This window comes from Lynx canadensis, chromosome D3 (genome assembly GCF_007474595.2).
Source record: "Lynx canadensis isolate LIC74 chromosome D3, mLynCan4.pri.v2, whole genome shotgun sequence".
Classification (NCBI taxonomy): Eukaryota; Metazoa; Chordata; class Mammalia; order Carnivora; family Felidae; genus Lynx; species Lynx canadensis.
Window position 1 is genome coordinate 8,200,752 of NC_044314.2, and position 20,770 is coordinate 8,221,521.

General features: G+C 36.9%; 1 protein-coding gene across 1 annotated transcript in view; it reads right to left on the reverse strand.

Annotated features, from left to right (window-relative positions):
- The window catches only part of DOK6 (docking protein 6), a 366,092-nt gene that overhangs the window by 126,895 nt on the left and 218,427 nt on the right, over positions 1-20,770 (reverse strand). The window contains exon 5 of the mRNA XM_030336976.1: positions 5,605-5,794. Coding sequence (XP_030192836.1) covers positions 5,605-5,794 — 190 coding nt within the window. The remainder of the gene's footprint in view (positions 1-5,604; positions 5,795-20,770) is intronic.

Sequence of the window (20,770 nt, forward strand, 5' to 3'; positions counted from 1 at the left end):
AAACTGCCAAACTCGTACTTGAAGTGATGTTCTACCTTCCATTCGTATCGGCCATGACACTGAGTCAAGAGCTGTTCCTTCTCCAGTTGACAGTGTCAGGGTTTTGTCATGTTTTCTCTTTTGCTAGAGGGGAGAATATACTGGTGTCTTCTTGTGGTTTTAACCCATATTTCCTCGGGACTCATGATGATAATAAGCATCCTTTCTTGTTTGTACTGTTTATCGGCGTATCTTCTTTTATAACTGGTCCAACATTTTTTTGCCTACTTTATGAATGGATTATTTGCTTCTTATTTTGGGTTGAGAGTTCTTTAAGGATCACAAATATAAACATCGTCAGACACATGATTTATGAATTTTTTTCCCTGTCTAGGGCTTGCCTTTTCATTTTCTATACGATGTCTTTTAAAGAGTAGATGTTAATTTTGATGAAATTATAAATATTTTTTCTTTGGATTGTGGTTTTGGTTTAGTATTTAAGAAATGTTTGCCTATTTCCAATCAAAAAGAATGAAATCTCGCCATTTGCAACTACGTGGATGGAACTGGAGGGTATTATGCTAAGTGAAATTAGTCAGTCAGAGAAAGACAAAAATCATATGACTTCACTCATATGAGGACTTTAAGGGAACATAAGGGAAGGGAAACAAAAAGAATATAAAAACAGGGAGGGGGACAAAACAGAAGAGACTCATAAATATGGAGAACAAACTGAGGGTTGCTGGAGGGGTTGTGGGAGGGGGATGAGCTAAATGGGTAAGGGGCACAAAGGAATCTACTCCTGAAATCATTGTTTCACTATATGCTAACTAATTTGGATGTAAATTTTAAAAAATAAAAAATAAAATAAAAAAAGAAATGTTTGCCTATTTCAAGGTTACAAATATTTTCCTCTGTTTTCTGTTATAAATTTTACAATTTTAGTTTTGTTATGTAAATATATATGCATTTGGAGTTTGGTGGAGTGTATTAGCTTGAGCTGCCATAACAAATAACCATGGACAAGGGGGCTTAAAGAATAGACATTTATTTTCACATACTTCTGGAAGCTGGAAGTCCAAGATCAAGGTGTCACTATGGTCAATTTCTGGTGAGGATTCTCTTTGTTTCTTGTAGATGGCCACCTTCTCCTTGTGGCCACCTCACATGGCAGGACAGAGAAAGCAGCTTTCTGGTATCTCTTCTTACAAGGACCTTAATCCTACCATGATGCCCCACCCTCATGGTCTCATTTAAACTGAATTGTCTTCCAAAGGCCCCAAAATCTCAGCTCCAAATACCATCACACTTGGGATTAGGGCTTCAATATATGAATATTGCTGTGGGGGCGGGGGAGGGGAGCACAATTCAGAATTCAGTCCATGCAAGTGAGGTAAGAGCTGAGGTTCATGTTTCTCCTAATGGGTATCTGGTTGTTCCCACACCATTTGTTTCTTTTTCACATTAAATTAACACAGCAGATTAACAAATAAATAAATCGGCCATATATGTAGGTGTCCATTTTGAACTCTTCATTCTTTTCTGGTGATTGTTAGGTCTATTCTTATGTCACTATCACATAGTCTTGATTATTGTGGCTTCATTACAAGGATAAAATAGGGTAGTAGAAATCCATCAGATATGTTCTTTTCCAAATTGCGTTTGCTACTCTAGGTCTTTTGTAATTCGAAATACCTTTTAGAATCAACTTGACATTTGATTTAGAAAAGTCATTTGGGATTGTTGACATTAAAATGAATGCTCCCATTGATTTGGAGAGGACTGTTATCTTATGAATACAGCGTCTTCCAATTCACAAATGTGGTATATACCTTCATTTATTTTGGTCTTTAATTTCTCTTAGTCATATTTTGTGGTTTTCAATGTATAGGTCTTGCACATATTTCGTTAAAATAACCTATACATATTTCATATTTTTATGAGATTAGAAGAGATACTCAAAACATTTTCCCTTCCAATTATGCATTGCTTATATATAAAATAAAATTGATTTTTGTATATTGACCTTATATGCTGCAACCATGCTAAATTCACTTCTTAGTTCTAGTAGCTTTTTGTCTAGATTCCTTTAGGTTTTTTCCCTTAATGTACTTAAGGGTAAGGAAGTTTGATTTTCATTGCTCTACACTCTGATTTTCCCACAGGCAATACTATTGGAGTGTAACTCATTCCAAAGAATTACACACGGTAAATGAGAGAGTTCTTGTATATCTGCTGACTCTTCAATGAAATAGGCACCTAGTAACCCATAAAATTATGCTCCAAGCACCAGTTAGCACAAAGACAGCCGTTTGGTATTTTCCCCTTATTTGTACTCTGAAGTTTTGCTGTACCAGACCCATTTCCGCCTCAAATTCCTGACTCGTGACAGGTAACACTGATTTTTATTCTCAGACACTGAGTTTCTAATGATTTTTCCAGCCTTTGAATGCCGGCTTCTCCCAAGCTTTTTGCTTGGCTCATCTCTCCCCACATTTCCAGTTTTGGCTAAGGATGTGCCTTAGCAGAGTTCTCTAAGAATAGAGATCTTCAGAGATAAGTAGAAGCTTCGTTCAGAAAGTGGAAAATAAATACATAATTTCTGAGAAGTGTACGTAATCATGGTTTCTTAAATGCCCATCGCGTGACAGTACTGTGCTGTGTGCTGCTTTCCGATCACAAACTCGCTCAATCTCTACAAATTTATGTAGGAGGTAGAGATGATACTACTTCTAATGCAAAGAAGAAAACTGGAAGCTATTAACAAGTGACAGAGCAATGACCTAAATCTAGTTCTCTCCGATTCCCAGGCACAGAGGAGCTTGGGTGTCAAGATGATTTTTAAATATTATTATTTATTAAGAAGTTATTCTGATAAAAAGTGTAGAAAAAAATTATCTCCTAAACCAACAAAACTAAACAAACAAGAAAACAAAAATAAAACATAAAAACCTTGAAGACTGTGGTCCTTACCTACTCTGATATGTTTTATTTTTTAATGTATCTTAAAATTATTAAAAATTACCAAGATCACAGAAGACCAATTAATAGTGACTGTCAGATAAACCAAGTTGCACATCAGGTAGTTGGATGTTTTGGTTGAGAATATCAACTTAAACACTGTTGGAAAGCCAGTCTGTTCCCCTTAAAGACTTTGAAGAATCAAGAAAGAAACTGGCAAAAACTAATGTGAACATTTATAAATGGAGTGAAAATTCTCCATAACCACCATAAAAGCAAAAGAAACCTTACTGTTATTCAAAATCCTGAGAAGATGCCTTCTGAAATGAGGGGATAGTACAGGTAACAGTACAGAGGCTCCTCAAAAATTAAAAATGGAAATACCATATGATCTAGTAATCACACCACTGGGTATTTCCAAAGAAAATGAAACCACAAATTTAAAAAGATGTATACACCCCTATATTTAAAACACCATTACTTATAATAGCCAACATGTAGAAGCAACCAAAATGCCCATTCACAGAGGAGTGGATAAAGAAGATGTGGTATGTTCCCACCTCCTGCACACTCATATATATGCGATAGACTTAGCCTTTAAAAAGAATGAAGTTTTGACATTTGCAACAAGAATGGACCTAGAGGGTGTTATGCTAAGTGAAATAAGTCAGACAGAAAAAGACAAATGCCATATTATTTCTCTTATATGTGGAATCTAAAAAACAAAACAAAACAAACGAGCAAACACACAAACAAACACACACCAAACAGACACACAAATACAGAGAACAAACTGGTGGTTGCCAGAAAGCCATGGGACAGGGAGAATGGAAACAGATGAAGATTAATTTCTGGTTATGAAATAAAGTAAGTGAGTCATGGAAGAAAAGTACAGCACAGGGCATACAGTCAGTAACATTGTAATAACACTATATGATGACAGATGGTGACATGGTGACACCCTTATCATGGTGAGCACTGAGAATGCATGGAATTATCAAATCATTATGTTGTAACCCTGAAACCAATATAACATTGCATGTCAACTATATGTTAATAATAAATAATAAAAAAAAAAGAAAATAGGAACACCTAGGAGAAAAATCCAGAGGAGGGAATTTTGGGGGTAATGTTATTAAGTAATGAAAATAAACCATCACTTTTTTCTATACGTACATTAACTTTTATGGCCAGTAAAAAAAATGTATCGGAAACCTTAGGTCAGTGAGTAAATTATAATCCCTTTTTCATAACCCTATAAATTTTAAAATAGTATACATGCCCCAAAATATTCATTTTCTTAAGAGAATTATTTCCTAACAGTTATCTAAAATGTGATTACTCTTATTACTGTCAATATCTAGGCAGATTGGAAATGGACAGTTGAGTGAACTCATAACCACTAAGTAACCACAGGATTGGAGCCTCTTAGAGAAATCAGTTTAGTAGAGGGTTTAATATAACCTAGTTCAAAACTGAGTGGTAGAATTACTTCAGCTCAGCTCAGCTGATTTTCTCCCCTCCGCTTAAAATTCTAAAAAATATATGGCCTTGACCTAATCTAGATGGATATTATTAGAAACTGACCTTGAATAAGTATTTAGTAGTTTTGTAAGAACGAAGTTATGAAATTAAGATTGCTGTATCAAGTACAATAAAACTTTGCTAAAATTATCTTATAATGTCACAGATTCATTTTCAGAATGTGATAAATCATGTCCCCAGTGTGAAGACTGATACGTTAAACATCTCTTATTATACAGAATCCCCAAATCTAAGTAGGTCTTGTCTTGTATATGTGACAACAATATCACAAAGGGGTAGGGGTCATTGCGCAAAGATATTCACTTAGTTGGTTGAAGCTCATGTCTAAACTTCTGTCTGTAAATTGTGATTATGAAACAACCACTCATTTAAAACATTTATGGATTCCGACCATATGCTATAATTAAGAAACCAACATACTTGCTTTTGACATACTGTATTTAAAATCTGTGTTATACATTTCATATATTACAGGTTTGAAAATATTTCTTCAGTCACTCTGAATTAACATTTACACTTAATTAATGTTAACATAAAAATCTGGATAAATGAATACTGGATTAACTTATCGGCAATAATAATATCGGCAATATTAAAATGTAATATTTAAACAATTTAATATAAAACTCCTTTCAAAATTTTTTGCTTATAAAGAACTCACAAAAATAAGGCTAGTAGGGACATGTTGAATTTTATGGGAATCCTATTGCACTGATAATATTATTGGATACACTAAAAATATAGTATTGTAATAATATTGCAAACTATATGGCATGATAGAAATAATTATGAAATCAGTTTGAGGCCAGTGTAAAAGACTGAAATTTTTAGAATGGGGTAATTAACCTGTCATAGAATGAACACACTTTATTTAGATTATCAACACGAATCTGAGGAGGGCACCTCCTCTGAGGTTGGAATGACCACTGGGTGTTGTATGGAAACCAATTTGACAATAAATTTCATATTAAAAAAAAACAAAAAAGAATCTGGAGAAATTATATATTTGGTCATTTCTACCCTTTCTAAACACAGTGGTCATCCCGGGCAGATGGACAGAACCTTTCCTTCAGGAGTTTATTTTTCACCCACCCCCTGCTTGTGACACTTAGAGCTTACCTTCCTGACTCAAAGGTGAACCACGTTGAGTCCCGTCCATATCTCCTCAGTGAGCTGAGAGGCCACATCACCAGTTTGACCTTGGCATTGTGGATATCCCAGAGATAGATATTCTCATGAGTGATCTGCATTGTGCATTCGCCATAAATATCCAGATTTGGTGTAGGCATAAGGTATACATTGAATCTCTCTGCAGAGAAACAAAGAATGGTGCAAATTAAGTGAAAACAAGTATGAGTCTTTATGGTAGCACTGTATTAATTTGTGTAACTACCTACAGCCTTCAGAAAACATTACTGTGTCCCTTGGGAACACCGGTACATGGTGCGAAACACTACCTTTTTCCATGTGATGTGTGAGAAAATGAGTTAATTATAATATTTTTTTTTCTTTTTAGAGAGAGAATGTGCAATATGGGGAGACGGATGGGGGGAGAGAGAGAGAGAGAGAGAGACAGAGACAGAGACAGAGAATCCGAAGCAGGCTCCACACTCAGCACAGAGCCTGATGTAGGGCTCAATCCCATGACCCTGGGATCATGACCTGAGCCAAAATCAAGAGTTGGATGCTCAACAGACAGGGCCACCCAAGCACCCCAGTTAAACTATTCTTAATCAATAATTCATTCACTCACTCATTCTATACTTTGTGTTGCGTTGTGTTTTCTGTGGTGAGGATGAAATGGTGAAATTGTACAATGGAAACATAAGGGTAAAAGCTAAGTGAGGTCTCTGCCAAAATGATGCTTAGTGTCTGCTACTTCACACAATCTTAAATGCAAGCCATATATATAACTCCTGCGAGGAATGTCTTATTTAATTGAAGGAAGAATTTACTCAATTTTACCTTCGTATTATGAAGCTTTTAATGCACACCTAGACTGACTCTCAAAACACATTGTATTCACAGTCACATTCAGCATATGATAATTGCAGATAGCCATTATTTACTTCTGCAGGACTTCAGATATTGTTTTGTTAAGCAAAACAAACATATATAGCCACTTTCATTCTTGGGTACTCTACAGTTGAAAATCTGACTATCAGGCAACAATCCCAAACCTTGCTTTATAACTTGTGTATCTCAAAGGCTACTGCAAAGTTCCACACCCCTTGATCCCCATTTAAATGCATCAGATGCACTTTATAAAAAATAAGGTTAGTTCATAAGTTCCAGGCAGCAAAGAACTTCGTATGACCTATAAAATATCCCCAATTCCAAGCACCACATTCTTGGTTTATAGCAAGCAATCAATAAAAAAGCATTGGTTAACTTATAGGAATGAAATAAATATATCCCATGATGAATATGCACCGCAAGAATTGAGGAATTATAAAAAGAATAATGTCATGATAATAAAAAGTTTAAGAACTGCTGGCAGATACATCTTTGTGAGTTTGAATTTAATTGTGAATCGTGCTTGAAAGGCAGTGCTGTTGAATTAATGATTTTGAGAGGCATAATGGTGCAGCTGCAGTTGAGAAAGGATTGATATGTTTAAGAATGTGCCATCATCCATCATAATGCCACCATTTGAAATACTGAGTGTTTATTGGTACTGAGCTGGAATTGTCTATATAATAGAAAGAATCTTTTCTGTGGCAGGTACTTTGCAGAGAATTGCTTTGCTGATGCCAAAAAACAAAACAAAAAATTCAAATTCCAAATGGGTTAAATTTAATTTAAGCATGATAGCTTGAAATGTAGTAACCAAATGGACCATATTTATATTCAAGTGTCTAGATATTTTTGACCAGAATAATCTAATTCAATTTTTTACTTGGATTATTGACCCATAAAACTAATATGTATATGGATTTCACATTCATATCCTCCAGAAAAGAAAAACAAGATAAATTACATAGCTGAAGCAATGAAGAAAGATCATTGCCCCATTAATTATCTGCAATAAAAAGTATATATATATATATATATATATTCCATAAATCTTAAAATTCTTGTGTACAATCAAAGTCTCAATATTTTGCATTAAATACATCACTCACATTGCCACCACATTTCACACACCAATGGGATTACAAGTAGCAGATCAAAGGGGTCTGATCTCATGTAAGAGTATAAATGAAAGTTGGACCCAACAGAGTGACTCATGCATACAGATAATGCGTGAATAGAAATCTTTTCTTTGGCCAAGACCCTTTTGATGTTCAGCTTTTACATTTGGAAGTAATCGTATGTCAGTGGCATCTGTTGAGCAGAGGTAAAATACTTTTGTTATAAAAGTGGAATGTAAAACATTCCTCTAAATTCCTTCCTGTCTATCAATTACAGAGTCTGAAGATAGCAACCAAAGAATCATTGCCAACATGCCAAGAAGTAACACTTCTTGTAAAATATTGAAATAAACATCATTAACCAATTTTAGTGTCGCTTAAGGCTGCATTGACCCTTGATATTCACACCCATAGTTTGATATCTGAAAAAAAAAAATCATGTAAAAAAAATAACCCTGACATCATGTGTCCTTGAAATGGATGACACATGAAAAATCACCTATAACCCATGGAGTATTACAGAGGACCCAAAGAACCATTGCATTTTCACTGAAATATCTGTGTGCTCTAATGTAAGCAGATAAAACCTAGAAAAAATAAACAGAGAAAGGGTACAATCATCACAATGGACATTAAAGAATTATGGAACTGGAAAACTGAAAAATAATGAATAATTGAATTTCATACGATTCACATGATATAGGGCTCTAGATGTCAAAATTGGTGAGGCACATTTACAAAAAAAATACATAGATATCAGATAACCTGCCCCAAGGGACTCCTTCCTAGGCCAGCCGTAGGTGATATCAAGCAGGTAAAATGTATTGCCGTGACCTTCTTGTCTGCCTTCCACTCCCCCAGGCTTCACACACTTTGCTACCTAGCAACTCATGGTAAGCCCTTCTTGTGAATGTCTAGAACGTGCCAACCTTCCTTTTGATACTATTTCTTTCATCCCACAAAAAGGATTATTCTAAGAAATTTTATTTTTGGTTTTTAAATATTCAAAATCTATTTCATCCTAATGGGTAATTTCCAAGGATTTGAGATTCAATTAAAAAGCATATTAATTTAATCCAGCAGAGAATGAAGGCAGCTCAAGTTATCTAGTAAATTCTTCTTCTTTGATTCCATTTTCATGGAAAAAATCTTCCCACATTTACAAGGAGTAAATCATTTTGTGCCCTTAGTAATGTAAAATATATTCTGCTTCACTAAAATTTGTGATGGTTTCCACTGGAAAGACCATTTCAATGTGAAATAGCTAAATTTGGCCCCCCTGAAGTGACTTTTTAAACTATTTAACTTTGTGAAATAATTGTATGAGGCAGGTGTTTTAACCACCCTCTTATCATGTCACCTTCTCACATAAGAGCCTACCTTTGGGTTTTACTGCTGAGAGCGCTGGTTTTCAGACATTAATGTGCATCAAAATTACCTGAAGGGCTTGCTTGAACATAGATTGCTGGGCGCACTCCACCCTTCTCATTTTTGATACAGTAGGTCCAGGCCGGGCCGTTCAATTTGCATTTCTACTTGTTTCCAGAGGATGTTGATGCCGCTGCCCTGGGGACCACACTATGAGAAATGCTGATGTGAAGAACCCATTTTAGAGTATTGCCAAGGAAGTAGTGGCATCAGAGGAACTACGAGGGATGCTTTGAAAGTGATACTATGTTCCAGTAGAACAAACCAGCACACTTAATTCAAAGCTGTTCTTTAATTTCTGCTCAAATAGACTAATCCCATCTCTACTGACTCATGACCGATCTGGCAGGAAAGAGTTCTTAAGCCAATTGGAACAAAAGAAGTGAGAGGCATAGGAAGAAAGGAGGTCTATGAGAGTTTTCAATTCATCAAGGTATGTATGTATGTATATTCCAATTATTTTATTTATTATTATTATTATTTTTATTTGAGAGAGAGTATGTGGGGGAGGGGCAGAGGGAGAGAGAGAGAGAGAGAGAGAGAGAGAATCTTAAGCAGGCTCCACACTCAGCATGAAGCCTGACACAGGGCTAGGTCCCATGACCTTGGGATCATGACCTGAGCTGAAATCAAGAGTTGGATGCCCAACTGACTGAGCCACCCAGGCGCCCCTCTGACTATTTTCTTTTAAGGTAATCAACAATAACAGAACACTGTTAAGACACACTAAACAACACATTTCCAAGCACCCAAAAGAATTAGGAAATAAACTAAGCTGTTTAGTGTATGTGCTGCCGAAGCAGACACAGAAACTAGCTGTTTAAATGCAATATCCTAAACCATGGATAAAAATTCTACCAACATTAAGTCTTGTGAAGACTGCTGAATATGTGAAGAGAGAAATATTTGAAAAGGTTAAATAAAAAAAAATATTAGATTAAAATGTACTCAGACATATGGAACTATAGAATTCTAGAGTGGAAAAAAAAATCCCAAACGGTACCCATGAGATTGTATTTTGAGAAAATTTTGGTTTATATAATGGCCAACACATGAGAAAGCATAATTTAATTTTAAATGGCCAAAAACAATAGCAAGGTGAAGTATTTACAAAACGATTTGTTATGTCCAACAAAGATGCTTGTTACTATTATTGAATCTGCTATTGCATTTACAAGAGCATTTCTACTCTCGGGGTGGATTAAAAGGTCCAAAGGAATAGACTACACCCCAAAAGGCCTGGGACCAGAGTCCAGGTGGGAACCACAAGAACAGTCCAAGGGGACTGCAAAACAAGGTTTGGTCAAATTGAATTGGACAAGGTCTGGCAAGAAAGGGTAGCTACACTCAGGAGACATGGTTCTGGAAAAGGCATAGTGAGACCTCGGGTGATGTGTGAAGATTGAATGGGTCATCAGCTCTGAGAAAGACAGAAACCTTTCTTTCTCAGCCGATGAGGTTTTAAATGGATCTGGTTTGAGGCAGGAACATTCCAACTATAGCTATTAGCTTCAGCCTGACAGGTGGCGACAAGTGGAGCACACAGGGGCTGTAGGAAACAGAGCATCAGAGTTACGTTTTGTTTTTTTAGCGTTTTATTTATTTTTATTTTTTAAATTATTTCTTTAAGTTTATTTATTTATTTTGAGAGAGAGAGAGAGAGAGAGAGAGAAAGAGAGAGAGCATGAGTGAGTGTATGCAGGGGAGGGGCAGAGAGAGAGAATCCCAAGTAGGCTCTGGGCCATCTACATGGATTTGGATGCAGGCCTCAATTCCATGACCCTGGGATTATGACCAGAGCCCAAACCAAGATTCAGATGCTCAACTGACTGAGCCACCCAGGCACCCCAGATCAGAGATGCAAGTTTCTAACATGAAGCAAAACATCATCTAGTGAGTAAGAGAATATGACAGGATGATGAACTCTTTGACCAGTTTCTTGATAATTTCCATCTCGTAACATCGCAAATGGAAAATTGGTTTTAAAGGAAGAACCATACTAACAACAAACACATGTGCTCCCTTATAATTAATTGGAGTATTTTTTTAATGTTTATTTATTTTTGAGAGCAAGTACTGGTAGGGGAGGGGCAGAGAGAGAGGGGGTCAGAGGATCCAAAGCGGGCTCTGAGCTGACAGCAGAGAACCCAATGCGGGGCTTGAACTCATGAGCCCAACCAAGAGATCCTGACCTGAGCTGAAGTCGGATGCTCAACCGCTGAGCCACCCAGGTGCCCCTGGAGTACTCTTTAAAATAAAGGCTTTTGGAATGTAGGTATTAAATAATTTTGTGCATCTAGCACATAGTGAACATTCAGCTCATTGTGGCTGCCTGAACACAAAATGCATCTTTTGCATGTTAGTTACTTAGACTAAATTTGGGAAATGTCTATCGGATGTCAATTCATTCCTTTTTTTTCAAAGAAGGATTCTGATAAGTTTTAATTGTTAGCTGATTGCAGGACACTCATATCCTTTCTATCCATCCCACTTCTCCTGATACTTCAGAAGGTTGGGTCAAAAAAAGGACGGAACATGGAACTAAGTATTATGCCTAAATGTTTGGAAACCAAGAAATTTGTAAATATTAACACCCACCTGGTGTTCCACAGGGAGATGTTAAATTTTACAGGAACTTCAGCGAAGCAGGTGAGTGTGAGCTCCTAATCTTTTACCTTCTCTTCCTTTTAAATTCCAAGCATAGCTCAAAAGGAGAAGCCCCGCAAAGAGAAAAGAATTCTTTAGCTCTTTGGCGACATCCCTAATTTTCTGAATTTCATTTCCAGGATCTTCCAGAGAGTAGAGGCTTATATATTTGTTGAAGTTCACTAGCGAAAATGTGTAGGTATTATTTTAATTAAATAGCTTAAAGAAAATTAATAATTACATCTAATATACATATAAAATAATTACATATATGTAAAAACTGATTTTGTCATGATTAGCAATAGCTATAAATAATTGGTTAATTCATTTATAATTCTGGATTTCACTTAGTTGTTTGTATGAGCCAGTGATTCCTCAAAGTAACACTCACTCTATATGCAACTTACTGCTCATGATAACTTTAAATATTTAAGGGAGAGAGAATTAAATTGTTTTTTTCCAAAATGTCACGTGATCAGAAAAGTCACTGTTTATGGAAACCATTTGTTTAAATTAAATTTATTACTGCAGCTGGTTCATTAAAAGATACAAACTTTGTTGTCTCATCAAATGCGGAAACGTATCTTGTCTTGTTGGTGACCTTTATCTTCCTTCTCACATGGCCATCGTGAACAGCTGTAGCCCACATCTTGCAACATATCCTCAGACTTATCGTGGTGAGTTTGCATCTCCAAACTCTTGTCCCCCGTACTCTTTTGCGCACTGGTACCAGCCTGGGCTGGATGACCAGATTCTACAGCTCCATCACCACAGGCAAGGTGGGGGGGTCCTTGTCCCAATCTGGCAAGCAATCCAAATTCTGTGAGTAGTTCTTTTGCTTCTCTGGTGCTTGGAGGGAGATGTGTTCCTCCTTGCTGCCCTCCTCCTGTGAAAGACCTTCAAAGACTCCTCTTCAATTAATCTTCCAGCCTGATCTTTAGAATTTCATGGTACTGTTCACCCATCAGCCACTGCTCTGGGGCTACAGAACATTTCTGAGACAGCAAGAAAGCCCCATTCTCTGCTCTATAGTTAACGATTGTTACATAACAATTCAAAGCATGAAATTTTAATATTAGCACGAAATTAATAAGCAGTTCACTAAATATTATTTAGTCCCAGGACCAGAGCCATTGGTCTAATATTAAGCATCAATGAATAAATTCATCCAGAATCTGGTATCTGAGAAACTGACCATATGCTCTGGAGTGTGGAATTTATCACTACTCATCTCAGTTTGAAATCTAGGTTCACACCATTGTTTGAGGTAGTCTGCCTTGTTTTTAACAGTTATATGAAGTGTTAAGGAATTAAACAGAACCAGATATTACCCAGAAAATAATGAGATTTTTTTTTTTTTTTTTTTTTTTTTTTTTTTTTTTTAAAATTTTTTTTTTTCAACGTTTATTTATTTTTGGGACAGAGAGAGACAGAGCATGAACGGGGGAGGGGCAGAGAGAGAGGGAGACACAGAATCGGAAACAGGCTCCAGGCTCTGAGCCATCAGCCCAGAGCCCGACGCGGGGCTCGAACTCACGGACTGCGAGATCGTGACCTGGCTGAAGTCGGACGCTTAACCGACTGCGCCACCCAGGCGCCCCATAATGAGATTTTTCAATATCATTCTGAATTTTATATTCTTGTCTCCAACTTTCCGTAATATTGGGATGTTGCAGTGGTCAGCCTTCAATTTCAGCAGCTTTAGAAATGGAGCCACGAAGGGGTACTTGAAGAAATAATAGCTGAGAACTTCCCTGAACTGGGGAAGGAAAAAGGCATTGAAATCCAAGAGGCACAGAGAACTCCCTTCAGACGTAACTTGAATCGATCTTCTGCACGACATATCATAGTGAAACTGGCAAAATACAAGGATAAAGAGAAAATTCTGAAAGCAGCAAGGGGTAAACGTGCCCTCACATATAAAGGGAGACCTATAAGACTCGTGACTGATCTCTCTTTTGAAACTTGGCAGGCCAGAAAGAATTGGCACGAGATTTTCAGGGTGCTAGACAGCAAAAATATGCAGCCGAGAATCTTTATCCAGCAAGTCTGTCATTTAGAATAGAAGGAGAGATAAAGGTCTTCCCAAACAAACAAAAACTGAAGGAATTTGTCACCACTAAACCAGCCCTACAAGAGATCCTAAGGGGGACCCTGTGAGACAAAGTACCAGAGACATCACTACAAGCATAAAACATACAGACATCACAATGACTCTAAACCCGTATCTTTCTATAATAACACTGAATGTAAACGGATTAAATGCGCCAACCAAAAGACATAGGGTATCAGAATGGATAAAAAAACAAGACCCATCTATTTGCTGTCTACAAGAGACTCACTTTAGACCTGAGGACACCTTTAGATTCAGAGTGAGGGGATGGAGAACTATTTATCATGCTACTGGAAGCCAAAAGAAAGCTGGAGTAGCCATACTTATATCAGACAAACTAGACTTTAAATTAAAGGCTGTAACAAGAGATGAAGAAGGACATTATATAATAGTTACAGGGTCTATCCATCAGGAAGAGCTAACAATTATAAATGTCTATGCGCCGAATACCGGAGCCCCCAAGTATATAAAACAATTACTCATAAACAGAAGCAACCTTATTGATAAGAATGTGGTAATTGCAGGGGACTTTAACACCCCACTTACAGAAATGGATAGATCATCTAGACACACAGTCAATAAAGAAACAAGGGCCCTGAATGAGACATTGGATCAGATGGACTTGACAGATATATTTAGAACTCTGCATCCCAAAGCAACAGAATATACTTTCTTCTCGAGTGCACATGGGACATTCTCCAAGATAGATCATATACTGGGTCACAAAACAGCCCTTCATAAGTTTACAAGAATTGAAATTATACCATGCATACTTTCAGACCACAATGCTATGAAGCTTGAAATCAACCACAGGAAAAAGTCTGGAAAACCTCCAAAAGCGTGGAGGTTAAAGAACACCCTACTAACGAATGAGTGGGTCAACCAGGCAATTAGAGAAGAAATCAAAAAATATATGGAAACAAACGAAAATGAAAATACAACAATCCAAACGCTTTGGGACGCAGCGAAGGCAGTCCTGAGAGGAAAATACATTGCAATCCAGGCCTATCTCAAGAAACAAGAAAAATCCCAAATACAAAATCTAACAGCACACCTAAAGGAAATAGAAGCAGAACAGCAAAGGCAGCCTAAACCCAGCAGAAGAAGAGAAATAATAAAGATCAGAGCAGAAATAAACAATATAGAATCTAAAAAAACTGTAGAGCAGATCAACGAAACCAAGAGTTGGTTTTTTGAAAAAATAAACAAAATTGACAAACCTCTAGCCAGGCTTCTCAAAAAGAAAAGGGAGATGACCCAAATAGATAAAATCATGAATGAAAATGGAATTATTACAACCAATCCCTCAGAGATACAAACAATTATCAGGGAATACTATGAAAAATTATATGCCAACAAATTGGACAACCTGGAAGAAATGGACACATTCCTGAACACCCACACTCTTCCAAAACTCAATCAGGAGGAAATAGAAAGCTTGAACAGACCCATAACCAGCGAAGAAATTGAATCGGTTATCAAAAATCTCCCAACAAATAAGAGTCCAGGACCAGATGGCTTCCCAGGGGAGTTCTACCAGACATTTAAAGCAGAGATAATACCTATCCTTCTCAAGCTATTCCAAGAAATAGAAAGGGAAGGAAAACTTCCAGACTCATTCTATGAAGCCAGTATTACTTTGATTCCTAAACCAGACAGAGACCCAGTAAAAAAAGAGAACTACAGGCCAATATCCCTGATGAATATGGATGCAAAAATTCTCAATAAGATACTAGCAAATCGAATTCAACAGCATATAAAAAGAATTATTCACCATGATCAAGTGGGATTCATCCCTGGGATGCAGGGCTGGTTCAACATTCGCAAATCAATCAACGTGATACATCACATTAACAAAAAAAAAGAGAAGAACCATACGATCCTGTCAATCGATGCAGAAAAGGCCTTTGACAAAATCCAGCACCCTTTCTTAATAAAAACCCTTGAGAAAGTCGGGATAGAAGGAACATACTTAAAGATCATAAAAGCCATTTATGAAAAGCCCACAGCTAACATCATCCTCAACGGGGAAAAACTGAGAGCTTTTTCCCTGAGATCAGGAACACGACAGGGATGCCCACTCTCACCGCTGTTGTTTAACATAGTGCTGGAAGTTCTAGCATCATCAATCAGACAACAAAAGGAAATCAAAGGCATCAAAATTGGCAAAGAGGAAGTCAAGCTTTCGCTTTTTGCAGATGACATGATATTATACATGGAAAATCCGATAGACTCCACCAAAAGTCTGCTAGAACTGATACATGAATTCAGCAAAGTTGCAGGATACAAAATCAATGTACAGAAATCAGTTGCATTCTTATACACTAACAATGAAGCAACAGAAAGACAAATAAAGAAAATGATCCCATTCACAATTGCACCAAGAAGCATAAAATACCTAGGAATAAATCTAACCAAAGATGTAAAGGATCTGTATGCTGAAAACTATAGAAAGCTTATGAAGGTAATTGAAGAAGACTTAAAGAAATGGAAAGACATTCCCTGCTCATGGATTGGAAAAATAAATATTGTCAAGATGTCAATACTACCCAAAGCTATCTACACATTCAATGCAATCCCAATCAAAATTGCACCAGCATTCTTCTCGAAATTAGAACAAGCAATCCTAAAATTCATATGGAACCACAAAAGGCCCCGAATAGCCAAAGGAATTTTGAAGAAGAAGACCAAAGCAGGAGGCATCACAATCCCAGACTTTAGCCTCTACTACAAAGCTGTCATCATCAAGACAGCATGGTATTGGCACAAAAACAGACACACAGACCAATGGAATAGAATAGAAACCCCAGAACTAGACCCACAAACATATGGCCAACTCATCTTTGACAAAGCAGGAAAGAACATCCAATGGAAAAAAGACAGTCTCTTTAACAAATGGTGCTGGGAGAACTGGACAGCAACATGCAGAAGGTTGAAACTAGACCACTTTCTCACACCATTTACAAAAATAAACTCAAAATGGATAAAGGACCTAAATGTGAGACAGGAAACCATCAAAACCTTAGAGGAGAAAGCAGGAAAAGATCTCTCTGACCTCAGCCGTAGCAATCTCTTACTCGACACATCCCCAAAGGCAAGGGAATTAAAAGCAAAAGTGAATTACTGGGACCTTATGAAGATAAAAAGCTTCTGCACAGCAAAGGAAACAACCAACAAAACTAAAAGGCAACCAACGGAATGGGAAAAGATATTTGCAAATGACATATCGGACAAAGGGCTAGTATCTAAAATCTATAAAGAGCTCACCAAACTCCACACCCGAAAAACAAATAACCCAGTGAAGAAATGGGCAGAAAACATGAATAGACACTTCTCTAAAGAAGACATCCAGATGGCCAACAGGCACATGAAAAGATGTTCAGCGTCGCTCCTTATCAGGGAAATACAAATCAAAACCACACTCAGGTATCACCTCACGCCAGTCAGAGTGGCCAAAATGAACAAATCAGGAGACTATAGATGCTGGAGAGGATGTGGAGAAACGGGAACCCTCTTGCACTGTTGGTGGGAATGCAAATTGGTGCAGCCGCTCTGGAAAGCAGTGTGGAGGTTCCTCAGAAAATTAAAAATAGACCTACCCTATGACCCAGCAATAGCACTGCTAGGAATTTATCCAAGGGATACAGGAGTACTGATGCATAGGGGCACTTGTACCCCAGTGTTCATAGCAGCACTCTCAACAATAGCCAAATTATGGAAAGAGCCTAAATGTCCATCAACTGATGAATGGATAAAGAAATTGTGGTATATATACACAATGGAGTACTATGTGGCAATGAGAAAAAATGAAATATGGCCCTTTGTAGCAACGTGGATGGAACTGGAGAGTGTGATGCTAAGTGAAATAAGCCATACAGAGAAAGACAGATACCATATGGTTTCACTCTTATGTGGATCCTGAGAAACTTAACAGGAACTCATGGGGGAGGGGAAGGAAAAAAAAAAAAAAAGAGGTTAGAGTGGGAGAGAGCCAAAGCATAAGAGACTGTTAAAAACTGAGAACAAACTGAGGGTTGATGGGGGGTGGGAGGGAGGGGAGGGTGGGTGATGGGTATTGAGGAGGGCACCTTTTGGGATGAGCACTGGGTGTTGTATGGAAACCAATTTGTCAATAAATTTCATAAAAAAAAAAAGAAATGGAGCCACACTGAGAAGGCAGATATCTGCACATTTAGACACATCGTGATATCCGTATAATGCAGATACACCAGGAATGAAACAAAGCATGATTTATACTCATCGAGATGTGAAGACCTCTTCAGAAATTGTGACTTCATTTTTACCACAGTGCTGAAATTTGTCAAAATGTATTTTATTACAATGTGGCAACAGTAATAAATTCAGTTGCCAGATGCCATCTGCTCAATGGCCACTGTGAATTGGAACCTCTGTATTTCTTCAATCAATTGGCAGGACTTAAAACAACAGCCATATTTTTAAATTCCCCAGCAATTAATTTAATTCCTTCTCTCCTTCCTTCCTTCCTTCCTTCCTTCCTTCCTTCCTTCCTTCCTTCCTTCCTTTTCTCCTCTCTTCTCCTCTCCTCCCCTCTCCTCTCCTCTCCTCTCCTTCCTCCCCCCTCCCCTCCTCTCTTTTTCTCTTTTCACAAAAAAATGACTGTTGACTGAATATTATCTACATTTCCGAGTAAATTATGTTCACTCTAATAAATACAGTAAGTCATTTTAAAAATAAAATAAATTCAACTGCTATTATACCTTCCAGAGGTCTTCTCTGTTAAAGTAATAGTGTATCTTAACATAAAAATAAATTCACATACAATTGTAATTATACTGAATATAAAGTATTGAACCCTTTGAATTGTACTCACTAGTATAAGAATTTTCAGATGCTATTAAATATTCCTTGGGGACATAGTTTTTAATGAATACATAATATTCCATTGTATGACTATGCCATATTTTATTTAAAATGATCTACTTGATGAATATTAAATTTATGCCAACTTTTTACTAATATAAATTAGGCTACAGTAAAATAATCAACTTTTAGCTCAATTTGCTGAATGATTCAGTCATTTCATATTGAGTCATAGAGTTTACTTTATTCTTATATATAAATTTTGAGTCACTTTAATATCCTTAATTATTAACTTACATCGGGCCCTAACATCTGAATCATTATATTAAATGTCATAAACTCTTTCAAGAATGACCGTGCCAAATTGATTTCCAGAATTTCCTTACCGATATATATTCCAATTAAAATATCTATTTTATACATTCATTAATATAAGTGTCCTTTGCCAGAATTTTTTAAAATTGAGTTTACTGTTACTCACGTTGGTTGTGATGATTCTATATACTAGAAATTTTCTCTACCATGTTTACGATAACAACTTCATCTTCAGGTTTTCATTCGTTTTGTTTATAATATTTATGTTAAGCCCAGAAAGTGGAAAGTAGTTTTCTTTAAGTTTTCTAAAAAGTCCTTTGTTATTGAAAGAAACTTAATATTCTTCTACATTTTTCGTAGCAATTTTAGCATTTTATTTTTTATATTAACTGGTATACCGAAACATAATGAAATGTTCATATGTCACTTATGATGTCCTTTCAGTTTTTTTTTTTTTTTTTTTATATGAAGTTTATTGACAAATTGGTTTCCATACAACACCCAGTGCTCATCCCAAAAGGTGCCCTCCTCAATACCCATCACCCACCCGCCCCTCCCTCCCACCCCCCATAAAAGCCATTTATGAAAAGCCCACAGCTAACATCATCCTCAACGGGGAAAAACTGAGAGCTTTTTCCCTGAGATCAGGAACACGACAGGGATGCCCACTCTCACCGTTGTTGTTTAACATAGTGCTGGAAGTTCTAGCATCAGCAATCAGACAACAAAAGGAAATCAAAGGCATCAAAATTGGCAAAGAGGAAGTCAAGCTTTCGCTTTTTGCAGATGACATGATATTATACATGGAAAATCCGATAGACTCCACCAAAAGTCTGCTAGAACTGATACATGAATTCAGCAAAGTTGCAGGATACAAAATCAATGTACAGAAATCAGTTGCATTCTTATACACTAACAATGAAGCAACAGAAAGACAAATAAAGAAACTGATCCCATTTACAATTGCACCAAGAAGCATAAAATACCTAGGAATAAATGTAACCAAAGATGTAAAGGATCTGTATCCTTTCAGTTTTGACAAAAGCACATTAAGGCACACAACTTTTCTGCTCTCCAGAATGTTCCCCTTATGCCATGCCCCAGAAGCTACCACCAGTCTGATATCTAACACTGTAGGTTATTTTTGCCTGTTCTGGTAGGTTCTTGCGAGCTAGGAACACCCAGCTTCAGCATATCAGTAATTTATTCCCAGTTCGTGGCTTTCCATTTTTATTATTTCCTTTTTAATTATTTTCAGAGTTTATTTATTTAAGAGAGAGAGAGACAGAGAGAGTGAACCAGGGAGGGGTAGAGAAAGGGGGAGAGAGAAAGAACCCCAAGCAGGTCCCACAGAATCAGTGCAGAGCCCAACACAGGACTTGAACCCACAAACCATAAGATCATGACCTGAGTCAAAATGGAGAGTGGGATAATTAACTGACTGAACCACCCAGGTGCCCCATTTTTTTAAATTTTTTGATAATGCTTTTTTGGTGACCATAGGTTTAAATTTTGATGAAGCCCAAATTATTTCTTTTTACAGTTTGCTTTCGTTGTTTTATTTAAGAAATGTTGGCCTATCTCAAAGTTCCATTCATGTTAAATTGATATTTGAGTATAGTGTGAGGTGGGGGTTGAGGTTCCTGATTTCCCATAGGGATATCCAGTCACTTCACTTATTAAGGAAATTTTCCTTTTCTCATTGCAATGAGCAATGAGCTTGGGAGAAAGGACTTTGGTGTCCTTGTAAAAAATTACTAATCCATATATGTATGGATCATTGTCTTTCTATTCTGTTCCATAGACT